At 38.8% G+C, this 21,040-nt stretch overlaps 1 protein-coding gene across 1 annotated transcript; it reads right to left on the bottom strand.

Moving 5' to 3' along the window:
* Positions 1-590: 590 nt before the first annotated feature.
* Positions 591-17,132, bottom strand: LOC134041659 (elongin-A-like). The gene is made up of 11 exons (XM_062488542.1): positions 17,052-17,132; positions 10,515-10,571; positions 8,705-8,817; positions 6,962-7,664; positions 5,463-5,562; positions 4,472-4,645; positions 3,831-3,928; positions 2,916-3,096; positions 2,468-2,591; positions 771-889; positions 591-649 (listed from the first exon to the last, which is right to left on the bottom strand). Exons 1-11 carry the CDS (start codon positions 17,130-17,132, stop codon positions 591-593), a joined length of 1,809 nt encoding a protein of 602 aa, XP_062344526.1.
* Between the last annotated feature and the right edge of the window lie 3,908 nt (positions 17,133-21,040).

The raw sequence follows: 21,040 nt of genomic DNA, 5'->3' as shown, positions 1-21,040 counted from the left end.
GTTAATCCAGCAGTCTGATCCTCAAATGCCACACCTACACATCTTTTAAATATCTCTAGGGATGACAACACAGCCATTTCCCTGGACAGCCTGTTCCAATGACAACCCTTTCAGTGAAGAAATTTTTCCTAATATCCAATGTAAACCTTCACTGGTGCAACCTGAGGCCATTTTCTCTTGTCCTGTAACTTGGGAGATCAGCCCCCACCCATGTACAACCTCCTTTCAGGCACCTGTAGAGAACATTAAGGTGCTCCCCTCAGCCTCCTTTTCTCCAGACTAAACCCACCCCCATTCCCTCAGCCATTCCTAACAAAATTTGTGCTGTAGTTTCATATAAATCAGTTTCATATAAACTGATTTGTCATTAGTGTGTACTGACCTTATTTCAATTCAAGTAAGAAAGAAGCAGTATGAAAGGACTCTGAGGTTTCAGTATTTATTGCTAATTATTCATCCTTGCAGTTTTTCCAGGACTATTTTAACTAAAGCAAATTGAACAGTGCTTACATGAACATTACTTTCATTCACTGTAGCATAATACACAAACAATCACATCAAATAACCCTCAAATACACAGCTTCATTTTATCATTGTCGAACTCTATTCCTCAGCGCTTTCAAAGTTTTCTTCATGATTGGTGCTATTTCTTCAATAACAAAAGAAAGAGACCAGTTAGGATCACTAACTTAAGTTGTTATGAGCAACTTAAGCTGGTATTATAGGCAGAAGGGTAAAACAAATTTATCATATTAGGAAATGCCACTTACTTTTGATAGGCTTCTTTCCATCTTGAATCATGACACCTGAGCTGGAACTTCTACTGTTGCCAGCAAATATCAGACTTGACAATGTGTTATTTCTGTCTCTCATTTCTGGAATCCTTGTTCTTTTAAAACAAGCAAGTAAGAAATAAGTTAGCATTAAGTATCTATTTGCTATGGCTCATTTTGAAGAAAAAAAACAAAACCAACAGCCTGATTGGATACATTTAAGAGACTATACATTTCAAAGCCATAGGATAACTCAGATTAGAAGGGATCACACAGATTACCACATTTTCCATTTAAATTTCTGAACAAATATTACATTTATAAGACTTCATGTCTCTTATTAGTCTTTAAAATTAAATGGTCAGGGTTTGTGACAAACCAAAATGGCCAGAAACGACACTGTGATTCATAATGTCCTGTGCTCTAGTTTGCATCTAGTGTTTATTTTTCTCTTTGAACACAGCTGAACTGCTAACTAGCTCACTGACAGAAAATTAGGGCAGATGTTTAAAAACAAAACCTCTGTGACCCACAAGCAAAAGGCATTAAAGTGCCAGCACAATGTCACCAAAAGTTACCAGCCCTGTACTCCTGAGAGCCAGTCACTGAGGATTCTGCCAGCACTGAGTGAGAACAGCAGCCTGCTAAGGATCTGCATGCAAATCCTTAGCAGGAGTTTTTAACTCCTGCAAGACCAGCTCCTCACGTGAGAATTTCAGCTGTACAAATTCTGCAGCTTAAAAAAGCCAATAGCTCAAAGCAGGGAAGATTAACTCATGGTGCTTAAAGAAATCCTTTGGTTCTCAAGAAGGAAAACCAATGACCCTCTTATGGCCTCTTTCATGTCTGAGAAAAAAAATCATGCAAGGCTTGGTCTACGTCATTCAGCTACTGGTCTAGAGATTGCTGGAGCACAAAGGACAGAGATACTTGTATGCTACTGCACTTGAAGCACCTAAACTAGGAAGGCACGTCTGTCACAATATAGAACCAACCTCCCACAGAGCAGCTGAAAGCAAAAGTGCAACTCTAAGTGCCTTAGTCCCCACCAAGGCCATAGCTTATCTTTCCATTTGCAATAACAACAATATGGAAAGAACCGTCCAAATCTCACCAGCTAAAGGCACAATTATAAAAATTTATCTGCTGCAAAAGCTGAGTTTAAGAAAATTCTTAAATCCAGGCTGCCCTTTCAAACCCATATTTATAACCACCTTGAGTAGCAAGGCTGTTTGACTAAGCTCCTAAAATTCACAGGGAAAAAAATAAAAAAAGTATGAAAAGTTCTTAAGGTTCATTCTGGTCAGCTGTATCACACCAGCCAGCTGACTGGGATTCTGTCAAAGCAGAAGAACATGTGAGGCTGTTAGGCAGGTTTATAGACCCAAAACATCAACAATGGAATCACCCTAGGATGCCAAGCAGCTTTAGTGCAAACTGGAGAAAAGAAGCAGCATCCACTTACACTCCAGCTGGGAGGGTGAATTCACTGGCACTTTTGAGAAATGTGCAATGACAATGCACACATGGCAGAGGCGTACACAAGACTTAAAAGGCAAGTTTGTTTCTAGCTACTAGCCACTTAGAAAAACGAAAGTCAGTGGAGTTATTTAGAACTTTAAAATTATTTTGCAAGCACGATTTTGAACTGACAAAGACACATTCAAATTAAAAGCATAGTACATAGCACTTACTTGCACTTCTCTGTGGGATGAAGCTGGATGACAGGTCCTGCTCTCCCATGGATTTCTTGCTGTCGGCAAATCTTCTTGGATGGTTTTGCTGCACCAGTCACATAAGCCATTTTTACTTGCCTGCCTAATACAGAAGCAAGGAGCAGAGGATATATGACTTTTCATGTCCAAAATTCTTTGCATTGCTGCTCAGAATCCTTAGTCCAACCAGTAAGGTAAGATTTGTCTAATGCATAATATTTGCAGAATACACCAACATATTGTATTAATGCATGTGTTTATTTTTTAAGCAAATTTTAATTTAAAAGTAACAGTGATTGTTCTTGATGATTTCTCCTAGAAGTATAGCGTTAATACACACTGCAAACAAATCACTAAACCAAACATATGTCAAGAACAGCAGAAGAGATTGGGTTTTGTAAGTGGAAGAGCTAACCAGAGATTTTACCTTTTGGTTTCTCAGACTGAGCTGAAAGAATATTTTTTGTAAGGATCTTCAGTTTATGTTCTCTCTGACTAAACAGTCTCCAGTACATTTCACGCCAAGACTCATATTCCAGAAGGTTCTCATTTTTAAAGCATCTTTGGCAGTGTTTCTTCCACAAGTGGTCAGTCTCCTTTATAAACATCTAATTCAAACACAAAGTAACATAAATCAGAGATTTAAAAATAACATTTTCAAGAGTATCTGTTCTGTGAGCCTACAGACACAACCCAAACCTCTGGTGGAAGAAGGTACAGAACAAATCCCACCACACGTGCTGACAGGTACCCACACTGTGGCAATACCATGCAGGGACTCCAGCTCAGCTGCTTGAAGCTGTGTGATTTCCAGGCTGTAGTCAGTCAGCCATGCTTACAGGCTAGACTTGTGTTCACAGCACAGATTCAGGCCACTCCAGCTCTCAACTTGAAGCACACAGAAAAAGGCTAGCTTGCCGTATGAAAGACTGCACACTCAGAACATCAATGTCCAAGTGCATCATGCAGCTCAGGTCCTGACAGGCTAGACAAGAAATCTACCACACACATGAAATCTCACCCCAGCTACTTCCTGACCGATACGCTTTGCAGGCCTAATAGTTTGTAACTTGAAAACAGCTAGTTCTGACTTTCCCAGCTATTTCAGAGGTAAATACGATGGCCATAGTTTTTTTCCTATTTTTAGAAACAGAAATACTCTTCTATATGCATTGTCATTTGTCACCAGTAGTAATTCTCCTGAATGTTTTAAACTTGAGAAAGGGAGACTTGATAATGACAGCTGAATTAAAAAAAAATCTATATGCAAGACAGAAAACCAGTGCAGCCCATGGAGTTGTGGAACTCTGTGGTTCCCCAAATTTAAAAACGCAGAATTTACCAGATTACATTTCTCTATTCGAAACAGCTGCTCTGGTGTGCAACGTGTTAGCACAGGCTCAAGAATTTCAAAGGGCACACCTCCTGCCTCTTGTAGCACTACAAAAGAGGATAGTACTTTCAGTATCTCACTTATTTTACTCAATGGGTAACACCACTCAGTTTAAAAATAAAAACACAAGTTAATTTTAACAAGCACTAGCACATCATCCTATGTCAGGCTATGAAAACATGTATAAATCAGCAGTTCCATACTGACTAGCAGTTATACTTGGGGATGGATAAAGCATCTTTGGATAGTCATTGCCCCAACTTTACTGATAGGCATCAATTCCTCCTCTGCCTATGCAAGGAAGAAAGTCTTGATCACAACATACATGGGGGGGAGGGGCAGAATTTTTAATTTATAATTCATAAGATATTATTTTAAGTAAACTTGGACCTTTAAAAATTGTAAGCCTTCAAAACAAAGCTACGTTTTAGGACAGTCGTCAATCCATTTGTGCAAGTGCCTTTCAACCTGCTCCAAGTCACCATTTGTAGGGAGGGACAACATATTTTAGTAGGCCAGTAGTTGGCATGGAGAAAAAAAATCTCATACCTATGGAATCACAAGTGCTACAGATCCCCTGAAGTACTCACACTCAATATTGTTGTGAAGCATGCGGACACACAGCTCATACAGCGTAAGCATCTTCGAAAGGCAGACTGCCTTAGAGCCAGAGTAAACCTGCATTTTAGAGTAGAGTCTCTGTCCTGTGAATTGAGCTATCTCACTGACTTGCTGGGGTGCTTCTGCAACAGGTGCTAAGGATGCTGCAAGCAAGACATCAAGCAGGTTTCACAATGCTTCAAACATTCAGCTCTGAGATAAACATACATTACTTTTACTTACGTATACAAAATATTTTCTTAATACAAAGTTACTGCATTACAGCATGGGACCCTTCCATGTATTGTAATTTGCAAAAGTCCATTCACCATCATTTAACTCCAAGATGTACACTGCAAGTGAGCTACACTGACTCAAACCAGTCTTGCACTATTTATCTCCAGTCTACATGAGTTGTATTCACACCTTGATTGCTCTGTTACCCATCTACAGAACCTTACTAATCCTCCTGAGTTATCTTAGAGAAGCCAGAAGCTGCAATAGCAGCAATGTTGCAAGATCCCAGTGGTAGGAAACCACTGAAACATCAGAAGAGCTGTTAGGGGAACCATTGGTATCTTATGTCACCTGCCTACAATGATGCTAGTGGTTCCTATGCCAAAGCTAGGCTTAGTGCCTCATATTTCTTCTACCTAAGATAATTCCTGCTAAGGCTTTGCCTGTTCTAAGGTATAGACATGAGTAAAGATGAATGGAACCTGTGAACTGCCACTTGATTTATGCCTTCTCTAAGTCTGTGGCAACCTTCCTCAGCATTCCTTTACTCAGCAACCCATAAGAAGGAAGGCCTTATAACTCCCTTCAGCTTCAACAAGATTTCTACAGATGAGAAAGTGAGGCCCTTCTTTGCCATGGACTGATGAGCTAATACAGCTTATTGGAAAAGGGGATACAACATTTCTACACAGAGCTGTGAAAACCTGCACTATTTCACATTTATCAGCCTTATATATTACTTACCTGTAAAGTCTGCAGCACACGGGGGAGATGATTCTGGGATGCCTGGCAGAGTTCTAGGTAGTGGAGTATTAAGAAGCTCTTGGAGGGATACCACTTTGGCCTGTGGACAGTCAAGGGAAGATTGTTTCAATATTATAAATTTGGGGTTAACCAGGCTTAAAGTAAGCTAAAATAGACCCCCAAACTTTTATGCAAATCCCAAAATTAACTAGGATAACTAGAATTCTTGCTTTTCTACACTGAAATTTACTCATAGGATTACTTTTCAGTATATCCTTTCATACTCCTCTTATCAAGACTATCCTACAAAAAGAACTTGGTGGGACATCTGCAATTAGCACATAGAAAGATTAAAGAACAGAGTAAAAGTGTAGAGCTAATGGGATTTCAGATAAATCACTAATGAGGCATGTAGTGAATGAAGCAAAACTGCGTGACAAAAGCATAATTCTAAAATATAAGAAACAGCTTTATATCTGGTCCTATCAAGTCTCCTAGATCACACTCAGTAAGCCATTGAGCCTAAAACGTTCACAGTTAACCCCCTAAAAAGGGATTTAAAGGCGCAGGAGCCTGTTAAGCATGGGTCCCTAGAAATGGATCAGCTACAATGTGTAAATTTGGTCTCAGGTGTCTTCCAATTGCAAGTCAGGCACTTGCAGGCCAAAACTTCCGTTCCCTGCACTTCATTTAAGTATCCATAGTAACTTTTCACAACTGTTTGAATATCTGAGGTTTTTCCTCAAACAGTTTATCTTAGAGTATCATACGTAAGCCTCTACATTAACATTTCCCCATCTGGGACAGAAGAGACCACGTTCAGATCGCAGATCTTCCATAAAAAAAAAAAAAACCCTAAAGCTTTCACATCACAGTGAAGATATAAATCTGAAGATAACTGATTTTCAGTGCAGAAGAATTCTTCACTTAAAAGGTCTAATTAATATATATTTTTGCATACACATTTTCTCAGAGGAGTTACTTAAGATTTTTGCATTACAAGGCGCTAGGACAGCTCAGATTAGGAATATGTATAATCTAGTTTTATATGCAATACTGTGGTTTACTTCAATGCATATAAAGAATGTTCAGTTCCACTGCAAACTTTAACATTCACTATTAAAGAACAACAGCATCTGACAAAAGGACTGTTGTATACACAAAGAGCTGCATCAGCCACAAACTAGGATAGTCAAGAAAGAAAAAGGTGGACATCTTTCCAAAAGGAACTGCCTTTGCATTTTGCAAGTCAAATGCAGATTAGTTGGTAAGGATCAAACACTATTGTATATTGAAAATAATGCTAACAATACAACTAATTGAATTGCAAACTTTATCTCTTTTTTTCCCTTATTATTGCAATTATTGGCAATTGCAATGCAGCTGATGTATCAGTCATGCAATCTGTTTCTTAAAATAAACACAGAAAAATTTCACTGGAATTAAAAGGCTAAGGCACTTGCTTGTCTGCCATTTATCTCAACTTTGTAGTTGTTTACCTTTTTACTGGGAGTTTCTGACTGACCAATCTCACATTTTTTTCTATCTTCAACTCCCTCTTTTGCCTGAGAAAGTTTTGAAGTCTTTTGTGGTAACGAACTGTTCTTCTGTTCACTGCACTTTTTTGGCCATGCACCAGTAGAGCAAGCCTTTCTCTTTCTTTTGTTGGTAGCCTCATCATAAGTAAGATAAGATTCAAATGACATCATAGGGGGTTCAAATTCCTCATCACTAGATGATTTGGCTTGGTCTTTCATTACAAGATTTTGGTTTGGTTTCTTCACACGTTTAGGATTTCTCTGTTTGGAAGCATCCTTACTAGGCTTTTCCTTCAGGGACAATACGACTTCATCAGCTGCAGAGGAATGCTGCTTTTCTGAAATTTTCTTGCTCTCTGTAGAGGTGCTCTCTTTGAACTCACACTCTTTAGCCTGAGAATAGGTACCCTGGGAAGCATGCTTAGAAACACTGCTGCTACATTCTTTATTATCACATTCTTTCAGAGACTTGGAATTTGTACTTTGATGGGTCTTTTCACTACCAATATGCTCCTTATTCAATTTTGTAGAAATGTGAGCACTACTGGAACTTCTAAAGGCCAGTACAGATGTTTCAGGTTTCTCTGAAGGCTTAATCTCCTTGGAAACAGAAGATTGTGTCTCATGTTTTTCTTTCTCGTTATTTTTTCTTCCTCTGTGATCACTGCAATAATAAAAAAATTACATCCCATACTGCAGCTGATTTTAAATTCTTAAACAATCTGTTTTTCCAATATTAGTAAAACTAAAAGCATAAAATCACACCATGTGTCATAGTTTCACAAAACCCAGAATTTAGTTCTGCACTCTGTTCTTATTCTTCCATTATCAGAACAGAATCACAGAGCGCTTGGGTCCAGCAGTGCTAAATATTGAAACAAGAATTGACAGTAAAACAACTGGGGAATAGGGACATAACCCTGAGCAGGAAAACAGACCCAGCAGTACTATCTGCTTATAACATGCTGGATACCACTTTTCACAAAGCTTCCCTGAATGCTTTGTAACAAAAACACTGTGGTTGAAATAACTAGAAGACAGGAAAATTTACAACATGCTCTCTAGATGATACAGATTAACAGGTCAGCATTTATGATTTCCTTATCACAGATTCTGGTATTTCGTGTTGTTTGAACAACTTCAGATTTAAAACGCACTATTTAGTCAAAAACCTTGGCTTTCCCAGCTCAACTCTCTGGAACTGTTGGAACTCTGCAAAATATCTAAAGCAGAGTGGCCCTGGCCATGGCGGTGGTGGCTGCTCCAGTCTCAGGAGAAACAGCATCTCTTCATTGTGCCTCCTCCAATGTTAGAAGGCCCTCTCACTCCACAAGAACATTACAAGAAAACCTTTATACAACCACATTACTTGAGAGCTGCCTCATTAAACACCACTTCTGGGAACAAAGAGCAAGTTTCCCAATTTCCTGAAGTGCAGAGCAGTGCCCATCATGGTTTAATCCCATTTGTATCAGCTGGGACTTAAGAACTTGTGACAGTCACAAAAAGCAGCTGAAGTCAGAGTGCTGACTGGCTAGTTGACCAATAATAGTTTAATTGTTTTCCTCATTTTCCAACTGCATTCTCACTTCTTGCATTCAAGCCACACTCCAGTTCAATGTACATTCCAAACACCTTCCTAAGTTTCCAATCAGTATTTTAAAACTACACTACAGTATAATTAAGGGAGAAGTTCACACCTACCTTTTACTTTCTGGAGAAATAAGCTTTTTCCATTGCTTTAACAGGCTTTTAGCTACATTCCCAGCAGTGGCATGTTCCCTAAAACTGTGTACTGTTTTGTCTATGCCAGTTTCCTGTTGAAGATAGAGCAAGAAAGATGGGCAGACTAAATCACAACTCTCATCCCAAATAAAGCCTCCTCTAAAACTGCTACAAACAGCATTAGCCTAATATTCAGGGCAGTCCTATGGCAGCCAAAGAATAAGTTCCCTCTTTATACTGCAAACAGAATTGAAGGAGGTAGTTATCTATAACCAAATATGGGGGGGAAAAATGCAGGCTTAATTCATTTATCTTAAAACTAAGATAAGTAATTTTCCTCCATTAAATGTACATATTTCAAGAATTTCACTTCTCTCAAATGCTTAAGCCCACCAAAGTGCATCAATTCAAATTTCCATTAGGCTTATGAAGTGAATTTTAGCATATCAGAGAGCATATATGTTGGGCATGGTTTAATATAAAATACATTTCAACCAGTAGTACAGGGTTGAAGGGTCAGAACAGCAGAGCTATTTTCACAATATCAATGTGTCTTCAAGTCTCACTCCAGTGTGTTTTGTTTAAGCAAAAATATCTTGCAGACTTTGAGTGTTCGTAGAATCACAGGTGATTTTAATCTTGTATTATCAGTAAGCATCTCTGATTCACAAACTCTCACTTTTAAAATGCACACAAAATATAGAATTCACTAGGTTCACTGCAACCTATGAATAGTCTTGCTAACTAGTGAAATTACGCTCCTGTGAAGTGTGAGTTATACACATTACTGCCACATAATCAGCTCAGCCTTTAGAAAGGGGTTCCTTAAATTCACTTCAAGTATATTTAGCTCATATATAATTTGAGCAATCTGATTTGGTAAGTCAGTTATTGCAAACAGATGGAAGAAATCTAGTAGGACTACTTCATAAAGCTATTTATGTTCTTCAAATGCATTAAAAATATGTGGAGCCCTCCACTGTAAGACATCACTTTCCTCTATTTGACTTGAAGGCTTCAAAGTCTGTCCCATTATAAAGCATGCAAAATTTCTGGGAACATGAATCATCTGCAACTAACAATTTTAAAAAATGAATTGCAATACAAGATTATGTATTTTTATTGGAAAGCAAAATAAATACTGCTTCATTTTGGTAGAAGTCTGCCTGTGTCTAGGCAGGCAAATGCCTTTACCTGAATAGGCCATCCAAATATCTTAGCAATTTGTCCTCTTACTCTTCAAAGAATTCTCTCACAAAACCCATTTTTCTTCTTTTCAAAACACAGACACATTGCTTAAAATAGCTAGAAGCTTCACAGACCAGTGTGAGAACATCTAATATAGAATTTGATAGGATGCAGCTTGGATGGGGATAAAAGTCACAGGAATCATTATTTGGGATTCCTGCTCTTTAAATAAAAGTAATTAACTTCAAGCTCCTAATGAAAGATGGAAGAGTTAGACAATTGATCTAAAGAATGGTTCACCTGTATTAGCTTTAAGCATTCATTGAAGGCAGCTTTACAGTGAAAATAAGCCAACCTGATTACCAAAGTGTCCTGTATATGCTCAGTTCCCTGCTCAGTACTATCACTGTTGACATAATACTGCATTCATCCAGTTGGACGACCAGCTTTTGGAAAATGAATCTAACCAAATAGGATATAAGTTAAAAATTATAAAATGCAACATGTTTACCACTTCTACAAATATTTAACAAACTTCTACAAATTTACCAAGTCATTCACTATAGAAGAGTTCAATGTATTATTATTATTGATCACTTACCACTAAAATATCCACCGATAAATCCAAACCTTGTAGTACTTTAAGTGTTTTTATAATCTGGAAGGAAACATTAGATTTATTGTTTTAAACAAATACTTGGAAATCTTATTCTGTTCTTCTCATCCTCATTCACATACTTAATCCAAAAATACACAATAGCTTTAAAAGGAACATCCAGTAATTCCTGGAAAATGTAAGCACCCCTTTATTGCACATCAGTGCAGTCCTGCCAACCCCTCAAATTCAGTAACAGAAAATCCAGTGCATAATTTGAATTTACTGCTACAGAGATTACAGTAAAAATCAATAACACTAGTAGAGTCTACATATATATATATATATATATATATATATATATATGTATATATGCCTACTCTTCCAGTAGCAGTGGCCCTCATTTGCCACAGAGCCAGCACAAAAGCCGCATTATGTAAAGCCACCAAGCAAAAATCAGCAAGCCTCACAGTCAGCAGCACTACTTCATCAGTCCAGGCCAAGAAAGGACGATAGAGCTGGTGCAAGCCCAAAACTGCACAAAATAAGGTTTTGAAAACATAACTGCAACTTGAATTTTAACAAAACAAGCCCAAGCTAGAGCAACTATTTTCTTTTGCACTGTCAAAGCTTACACCTCTTAGAAAACTCAACACTTCCATAAAAGCAGGAAAGATTTTTTTCACATACAAAATGCTAATCTTCCTATGAGAAGTGTTTTAATAACAAAGAAGTATAAATTTCAACAGCAATACAAGCCAATTTATTTGGCAATGGGTATAGCACCCCAGAGTCTTGCAGCTAACCATACACAGCAAATTTGTCTCACCTTTCTGTCATTGTTTATTAAGAATGGCATTCTCCAATTTAGTGTTGCCACTAAAACACTCCCAACCACACACATGAAGCTATGTTATGGAGATGACAGAATTAATGTACAACGGAAATAGCAGCACTTCAGAGGGCTTTCACAAAGCCTGAAATACTAGTCAAGTGTTTCAGATTATTGATACTTCTCAGTGTAACAGCAGGAACACGCTACCCAGAAATCTTCTGACAACAATAAGAGCTATATTAATAACCTATGAACTGTCATTTATTATATTAGATACTGCTTTATTAGATACTGCTATATTAGAAATGGCTTTGCAGAAAGTGGAAGAGGTACTAAAAATGAGTAGCAAGCACAAGGAAACAATTTACAAAATGCACTCCAGGGATATGTTGCTCTAGTGTTGCTTTAAGTTTCATTGCTCCTACAATGCATTAGAGTAGTGGAATCCCACACTTGACACGGATTTTCATTGTGTTCAGTGGGCTCTAGCTACACTCCTGGCATGCAGTTCTTTTGTAAATCATCCACTCTGAAACAGTGCTTCTGAGTCTAAACAAGCACAAGAGAAATGCTTCACAGCCTAGGAAAATGTGAGACAAGGTGAGATACACACCTAGGACCAGAGATAACAAATCAAATACCTTTCAGAAAAGTTCAGGTAGCTACAAAACTACAAAACGGCTAAACCAAAAAACAGCTTCCTCACCAAGATTTCAGAACCAGCACAAAAGCCATATGAAGGTCTGCTCATCTTTAAGATAAGGCCCTCCCCAAGAAAAACAGTAATTGCTTACAATGTTAACATAGTTTCTAATGCATGAGAATATCAGTGTCAAGTTAGTTCACTTTTATTTAATTAGAAGATTATATATCCTCATTGATTTAATTTATTTTGTAATGAAAAAGGAAGTAACCCACTGTTGACACATATTGTGATATTTAACATGTCTAGATAATCAAGCAGTACAGACCTCCGGGAATAAATCCTTTTTATTTTACCAGAGACAAACCTATTTGTGGAAGAATACTAAGGGATGTTTTCATCTAGATACAGAGAACAGGGCTTTTGAATAGTTCCTCTTGATGGATTTTGGACTGAGTTAACTCATAAAGCAAAGTTTATTTCAGAAGAAAAAAATCAGGAAGCAGGCAATTACTATTCATACAACTTCAAACCAACAGGCTAAATTACAAAAGTATCTGGATAACAAGCATATTCAAAAGCAGTCAACACATTTTAATGAAAAACAAAATCTTCAAAGTTTTCTAAACTACAGACCACACTGCTCATTTTGGTTACTTGAAATGTATATCACATTTGGAAAATTAAGACAAATAACACTGTTTCATTTTTTTCAAATAGAAAAAATTGATCAGACACACTGATAAGGTTTTTAGAAGTGATACCAACCACTTAGAAGCAGGGAACAGCTCAGGCTGCAGAGGAATCAGCAGCTCTGCATGTACAGGACAAGTACAAGACTGTTCTGTAACTGGACAAAGTATATGGCCACATCCAGCCTCCCAGGAGGAATCACAAAACTCCAAGTTCTTGGGATTTAGAACCAAACTTACTTACAGACACTATCAGAAAATCAGCAAATATAATTTGTGGCAAGCATCTGTAGCAGCAGAGAAACTTTGTATTTATCCTATTTGCTAGAGATTTCTAATTACCAAAGACAAGGCACAAATACCAAGCTCCAGTATCCAGCAGGCTTTGGAGAAAGGTATACTGGGAAGCACAAGACACAGTCAAGTCTGTCACCAAAACCAGACCTTGCTAGAAACACAAATTTTCTTCTCATGATACCTACTTATAGTATACCATTATAATTATTGCATAAAATAAGGCAAAATGATAAAGTCTCCTCTGAACAGGCGTTCAAAAACAAAATAAAGGCTAACTATTGAGGGATCTTTCTCTAACCATTTCTTTCACCATAGCATTTGTGGCCTATCTGGCTCTTCTCTCACTGGACAGGATCTGGTAATTTATGCAAGACCTTCCAAGCACACACAATACATGTTGCCCTCCACTGCTTTTCAGACTGTTTTACCTCACATACCACTATCAGCTATATCCTCATGGAAAGACTCTAAAAGAGACTGTCAACTTCATAGAAAAATCTTGAAGAAAAGTTCTTTTCATATACAATTCCTAGACTAGTCTACATAATCCCTAAACACTGATTTATAAAGAATGATCAAAACCCTTTAGGACTGGGATTTTTTTCCATAAAATACATTCCAAGAAAAACCAATACCTAGGTCCTCATGCAAGATAAACAGGTAAAGCCTTATGGATAAAGTGAAAGCTGGCACCCACACAGTGGTGTGAGACAAAAGCAAAGATGACAACAGGAACAAAGGCAAGCAAAGATGCAGGAAAGAAGGGAAAGCAGGCTGGGATTTGGAAAGCAGAGATCAGTGGTAATAAGCAATGGGAAAGAAGTATGTAAACAGAAAAAAATTTCCAGAGCCAAGACTGAAAGCAAAGTGGTAACAACGGCTAACGGATGCACTGGGTTTGGTCATTTCCCAACTACACCAGTGTTGCTCCATCATCCTTTAAACAAGTGTTGTACAGTCTCCTCTTATTTTCCTACCTGAGCCTGGAACCTCAGGAAAGATGGAATCCATTAACAAGTTCCGAGACCATCAGGGGACTGACAACATTTCCCAACGGTAACTCCTGTTTTCCCTCCTTCCTTGCTCAATAGCTGCACTTCTCTTTCAAAGAGATCTCTATGATTCTTTAGTTTTTTTCTCTTCTATAACAAAGCATGTGAAACTCTATCAAGTCAATACTTCCAGCTGAGCTAGACTGCTCATCTGAAAGAGCACTAGGACTTTGAGGAAAACACCTTAGAAAAACCCAACTCTGTCCCAATCAAATAATCCCTATGCCCTCAGCTAACAAAAAACCCAAACACAGCAGTTAGCCTAAAACAATTACCTAGTTTTGTTTCCAGCTACTAAATCTAATGATCTGTTAATTACACTAAAGGAGCTTTCTTCTGATCATCTTACACAACACAGAAATAAATGTAAATACTAATCACACACTTTACCTTGGCTCCTTAGTTTCATTAAGGTATGCTTGCCAGAGCTACAGCCATTCTCTGACTATCTTATTATCTTTCCAGCTTGGTCAGTGTTGTTTTTAAAAACAATCCTCAGAACAGGACACAATATTCCTGTAATTGTCCCTCTAATGTTATATAGCAATAATAACATAACCCTGCTAAGCTACCCAAAGATAGCATTTACTCCATAAGCCACTGCACTCTACTGCAATTTCATGCTCAACTGGTAATACATCAGAACTCCAAATCATTTTCTGAGTCAACGCTTTCCAAAATACAGTCTCCTATCCTGAGTGACCTATATTCATAGCTCCTAGCTGTGACTTTCCACTGAGCCATGGCAAAACGTGTTGCTCAAATGAATGTAGCCTACCACGTGATCAAACTTGGTTTCTAGAAGGGACTCTCTTCATTTGATTACAAATTACTTCAGTATGCATAGCATTTCCCTACAATGCTTGCTGTCTTCTAAATTAAGAAATATTTCAGTAGCATCAAGTCACAAAAAGATGTGTCATCACTCTCCAACCTCCCCCCAAAAAAAACACCACGAACACATAACCCAACATTGTTTCCTTATGAGGCCTGGCACTTATTTTTGGCAAGAGCAACTGAAATCAGTTTTATGTATTATATTGGGCCCATCACACTGCTACTCTGATGGTACTCTAATCAGCATCATACAGAAACAAGTCAAATACCTTGAAGCTTGCATATATTTACAACAATTAGTGTCAACCAAATACAATTTGAGATAAATACAGCAGGACATATCTATGTAACATCTCACTGAGGGTATAGATCATGGCACCACCCTTTAATTCTACATCAGTTACATCTTAACATCATGCAGCTGCTCAGTGTGCTCCTTTATGATCAATGCCAATGAAGACCATTTCACTGACCTTTAAGACTAGCACAGTATGTTTTCCCTGTACCTTCCCTAGAATGATAATTCACTAGCTGTTCTTTCCTTTGTCAGTTCTCTGAAAACTCAGTAGGTAGCTATCAAACCACACGCATTGAGAAGCTTTTGAAATGGACAAATGACGTTCTGCATGGTTACCAAAAACTTTTTAGCAATATTAAAAAGTCCAAAGACAAATATTCTCAGTATGGAACAGAAGTATTTGACAACAACAATGCTTGCCTAGATACACATCTGTAATATTGATTTGTAATTCTTTTCACACATTTCTAGAACTCTCCTCTTTGCCTATAAAGATACCTAACCACATAATTTCTATTAGATTCAACTTCTGTTAGGAGTACCTTTTGTGACTGACAATTTACAGTTATCAGTTTCTCACTTTCTCTGTCACTCCTTAGGCCCTGTTACACATAAACATTTCTATTTCACTAGACAGTTTTGTCAGGGACAGAAGTGCAGCAGCACCACCATTAGCTCCATTTTATGCAGCACCTACTTGCAGCTATGCTACATAAAAGCATTGTATTCCTCCCTTAAGGAAACAAGCTAGCCAGAGTTGTTCTCATTTTTCACTTTAGTAGAATGCTTTGAAACTTACTGGTTTGGGATCACTTAAAAACTAATCACCTGCGGAATAGTTTCTTTTCCTTTGCTAGCTCTTGTTCAAAAAAGGTATCAACACTAATCCCAAGTACAAATTCAGACTCTGTTAATAGCTGATCATTTCTGCAGCATAGGAAGAGATCTTAGGTTCATTGAACTGCAAATTAAAACTTCTAAATAAGCACCTGCACAGATATTTGCATTTTAGGAAGATATTGTCTCTATCACAGGCATTCAAGAAGATAAACCATTATCGGCTATGAAAATTAGTATTTCTTCAATATGCATACACATATACTTTGAAAGCACTGTAGACATGATTAATAGCTAGGCTTTTCATCAACTACCAAATACAATACTATTCTTACTGCTGCCCTCTGCCTCCAGCCACAAACTTGTATCAAGTTTTAATGCCTTTGAAACCCATCAAGGTAAAAGTGTCCCGTATTTTCAAAGTGAATGTGACCCTCTGAAATAAAGAATTTAAAAAAAACCAAACAAACAAACAAACAAAAAAAATCACTGTTTAGAATACACCTTCTTCAACCAAATATTATTTATTATTTCGTAAAACATCAAGGCAAATTTGGCATATGCTACTTTGCTGCTATTTCCTCAGGAGTGCCGGCTGCTGCTCAGAGACCGGGAAGTGCCTTGTCCCCCTCTGCCCCACAGCCTGGGGGTGTCCCCTCTGTGCCTTGTCCCCCTCTGCCCCACAGCCTGGGGGTGTCCCCTCTGTGCCTTGTCCCCCTCTGCCCCACAGCCTGGGGGTGTCCCCTCTGTGCCTCCAGTGCCCCGCGCATCTTCAGCACCTGCTCTGACCGCGCTCCCCACTCATTTCTGCCTGCCTCAGGTGTCCCTTAGCTACTCCTCGCAGCTTCTGAGCAGCCTGGCCACCCTATAGGGGTTGTTTCAGAAGAACAGCTTAGTTCTACTGGGACCAGGAAGGACAACAAGGCAGGGCGTGACAGCTCCCCCTCCTCTTTGATGCGTGCCGTTAAGACCAAGCAGAAGCACAGAAAATCTCCTACGAGCACAGAAATAACAGCCCAGGAGCCGCAGCGCGTCCCCTGCGCTCCGGGTACCTCGGCGGGCTCCAGCGCACAGCGCAGCCGCTCCTGCAGCTCCAGCACTCCCAGCGCAGCGCTCCGCCCCCTCTCCGCCATGGCGGCACCGCCGCCGCTCCGCCCTCTCTCCGCCTCAGGCCCGGCACCGCCGCCGGGTCTCCTGCGGCACCGTCCGTCCTTCTTGTATCCGCGCCTGCTCCGATATTGGCCGTTCATCTCGGCCGGGCTGGTTGTTCGCTACCGAGCTACCAGCAATACCTGTGCGGGCTGTGGGCTTTTCTCTACCACGCTGGACTCCATTTGAACGAGCGAAGCGGGGGTGAGCCCGTGGAGATGAGTCAGGGAGCGGCCTGGCCCGGGAACGCCAGGGCGGGCCCGTCGGGGCGGCCGTGCCAGCCTCGGGAGCAGCCCCGGGCGGCAGCTGGGACACGGACAGTGTCGCTTGCTGGTACACATCTCTCGTTACCCGAGGCCCGTGGTTTCCCTGGTGACCGTGCGTGGCTGCGAGGCTGTCGTGTGGAAGGGTGCCTTGTGTTGGGGAAGCCAAGCCGTGAAGCCGCGACTGGCGCCCGTAGGCAGTCCACTGCAGTCCTGACTAATGCGGCTTTTTTGGTTTTGGGGTTTGCTTTTTTTTTCTGTTTTGTTTTGTTTTTAGGGGTCTGAGCGCTTTTGGGCCTTGAAGCTTTAAGCAAGGCTCTCCCATGGATTACCTAGAAAGCTTATCACGGGGAATCAGTCTTTGCTGCTGTGTGAACTGCGCACCTGAAACGAGATCTCTGCCATGGAACTTGCTGGGGCTGAGCATGTGCTTTTAAGACTCCCAAGCTGAATGAGTCCCTCCTAAAAGTGTGGGTTTGCAGAATTTCCCGTGAAGTTACTATCGATGTAATGAATAGTTACACAGAACACATTTCACTCTTTAAAGTGGTGTTTGAGGAAAGTGTTAAAAAAAGGTGCATCCAGTCTGAACTACAGCAGAATTTTAAGTAGGCAAAAGCCTGGTGTTTGCATGTTAGGATCACTGCTCTTGAAATATAGATCTTATTACAGCTTGGCACACTTATAGAAAATTCATCAGTAGAGAAACCAAAATAGATGATAGGGGTATACAGTAGGTAGAGCGCTCAGGTTGGAAATGGAAAAAATAAATCCAGGTCCCTGATGCAGACTGTCTGTCCAGTAACCATACTCATGTTTTCATTTTACAGAAATAAGTAACTCATCTTCACAGTATGTAGAAACTTCATCATGTGTACCTTAAAATAGGCTATTCACAACTAGTTACGCTCCATTTTCTGGCCCAAATAGTACAACATTATTTATACAAAGTGGCATTTATGCAGAATAAATCTTCAGAAAAATTCAGCCCACACCAGCATTCTGATTGAAGTCATTGAGTAGAGAAATTGAAGGTCAGATTGTCATACGGATTATGTGATTGAAGCTGGAATTCCCATATGCTGTTTGAAAGCCTAATTATCTAACTGCTGGATTTCCTGGGATGGGAAAGATGTTCTTGCTGCCCAATTATTCTGAAAGATTGTGATTTCATGACAGCAAAGACAATATTTAAAATCTCAAATTTTTCCTAGAATAAGAAAAATATTTTTAGGCCAGACCTAACAAGCTTTTTTTGTATTGCTTGTCATAACTGTCAAGAGGAAAGAATTCCAAGTTTACACAGTCCTTCAAAACTGCAGCCAATGCTGATTATTACAAGGATTTGTTTGTTTGGCATTGATGTGTGAGTCCTCTTAGGAAGAAGCGGGGTTGGCATACCCACAAATACAGCTCCAGAAGTTGTTTTGACACTACATGCTCAAGGGGTGTGTTGTGCCCAGCTCTGTACTTCATCTCTGCTGAAGGCTTGCAAACTCTCACCTTTAATGACCTCCCTATGTCCTACTGCCAGTGCTTAGTGAGTTTCCAAGGAAAGATTGAAACCAGAAAGAGGAATAGGCTTTGTTTGAGCTCAGGAGAAGAATCTGGTGAGAATTTCAGGGGATGGATCAATGAGCCTTGACTGGGAAAACTAGGCAAGGAAGTGGGAGCAAATGATCGAATACAGGGGGAGGTCTGAGTGATCCACTGGGGCTGGGTGCCTTGCTGAACACAGTTCCTCAGAGCTACCTCTGTGAAATCAAGCCCTGTGCATTTGTTCCTAACAATGTTTTTATGTTTATTCAGCTACTTAAAAAAAAACAAAGATATTTATTTTCCATCTCTTTTTTTGTAAAGACTGCAGTCCCTGAAATTCAGTATGCTTTCACAGTTGCCTCCTGTCTGCATAAGGAATTTCACCCTTCCTAAAGGCATTACTGGTGTGATTACCCAATACATTCAGATTAGTGCATTTAAAGATATTTTTCATAACTGTTTATCACAGAGAACTAAATTTGGGATTTGAGGTGTGTGGATTTGGCTGTGCATACACAAACTAGAGCTGAGCCTGAATTTTATTAATATCTTTAGTTGGCCAAATACATCTCCACATAGCCATGGGTGTGACACTTGAGATCCACCAACAAATCAAGAGTATGTTGACTGCAAACATAAGGCTTTCCATTTCCAGAAAGAGTGTAGTCATGATTGTGCATGAACTGGAAAAGATGAATATAATTGCCTAAGACAAAAATCTTTCCTATTGTTGTTTCTGAACCATGCACATGGAGCAAATAATAATTTTTTTGTCAATTAGTCTGAGAACAAATACCTTGAAATGTTTCCACTTTTTACCCCTAAAATGTTAAAATATTGCTTCATGACCTGCTACTGCTGCATTGTCCTTAGTCACTCATGTAGACCAATTGATTATGAAGAAAATTAAATATTTTTTCCTCATGATTCACTCATACCTAAAAGGATACATCTTGAGAGGCTGAAGGTATGTTAAAAAATGTATTACTCCTCTTTAAAGTGAGAAGACAACAATCTGGTTGCAAGTCAATAAAAAATACATTATAGTAATTAAGTTATATGCCATTTGAAAGGAAATAATCAGAAGGAACATGCTACTTTCAAGATATGAGGGAAACTATTCAGTATCTGAAAATTAAAAAGCATATTAAAGTTTGATTTTTAAAACTTGTATTATGTAAATTATATGTATGATCTCCATTATGCAAATATATAGATTTTTGATCCTGGTATTGGTTACTTTTAAAAGACTTTATTGTGTGCTAATTAATGCAGAATGAGAAAGACTACTTGCAAGACCAGTTGTCCTGTGATCTTGAAGACCCAAGTTACTCAAGGTTTTGTGGGTCTTGTCCTAACACAGAACCAAAGTTTTAGAACTTTGTGAGATAGCTGACTTTGTCAGTTTTAGTACACTGAGATGTTGACTCAGTCCCCCCAAGATGGTTATCTCTATACTGCCCAGCTCAAAGCATGTATTCTTTGTAAATTAGTATTTTTTGGAAATTAGAACTTAGTTTTGTCTTTTCAGTAAGGATGTTTTTCCATTGGTATTCCTGTTGTTTTTTTCAACGATGAATCTTATAAGGATCTTGGAAACACATTCATAGAGACTGAATAAGAAATAAACTTACTTTACAATACGCTAGGAAATTTTAAAGATATGAAAATTAGAAAAATATTTTCTACATATCATGATAGTATGTTCATTCTGGAGGACAATTTCACCCTTTATTAAAAAAACCCAACTAAAAATAACGAAATAAATACTTCTCTGAAGAAGTTGGCCATTTGGGGCATGTTAAAATTGTGAAAATTGATAGGAGTCTGGGCATGGGCTGTTAGAAAAGAGACACTAAGTAACTATGGTTCACAGATATGATATGTGTTTGGTAGTACTGTTTTAGAAATGTGCTTGTTCTACCAACAAGACCTAAAATATTACAAATTCTTAAAATTCATGGAGGACAGTGCAAAATAAATTCTTTGCTTAAAAATCATTATAAGTGATCCTATTAATGTAAAGCTTCAAGTCTTAAAGATAGTTGTTCATGTATGTAATTTTATAATTAGATTGAACTGCTGAATTA

This window comes from Cinclus cinclus, chromosome 3, assembly GCF_963662255.1.
Source record: "Cinclus cinclus chromosome 3, bCinCin1.1, whole genome shotgun sequence".
In the NCBI taxonomy this organism is placed as follows: domain Eukaryota; kingdom Metazoa; phylum Chordata; class Aves; order Passeriformes; family Cinclidae; genus Cinclus; species Cinclus cinclus.
The sequence above is the reverse complement of the archived record's forward strand: the minus strand, read 5'-3'. Positions and strand labels throughout refer to the sequence as shown.

Excerpts from the sequence above, each read along its gene's own strand:
- LOC134041659 (XM_062488542.1), bottom strand. The coding sequence starts at position 17,132 with ATGGCGGAGAGGGGGCGGAGCGCTGCGCTGGGAGTGCTGGAGCTGCAG. Across the intron at positions 3,097-3,830 it reads GAATAGAGAAATGTAATCTG|ATGTTTATAAAGGAGACTGA; the intron begins GTAAATTCTGCG and ends TGTTTGAATTAG. Across the intron at positions 650-770 it reads TGGAAAGAAGCCTATCAAAA|AAATAGCACCAATCATGAAG; the intron begins GTAAGTGGCATT and ends TTGTTATTGAAG.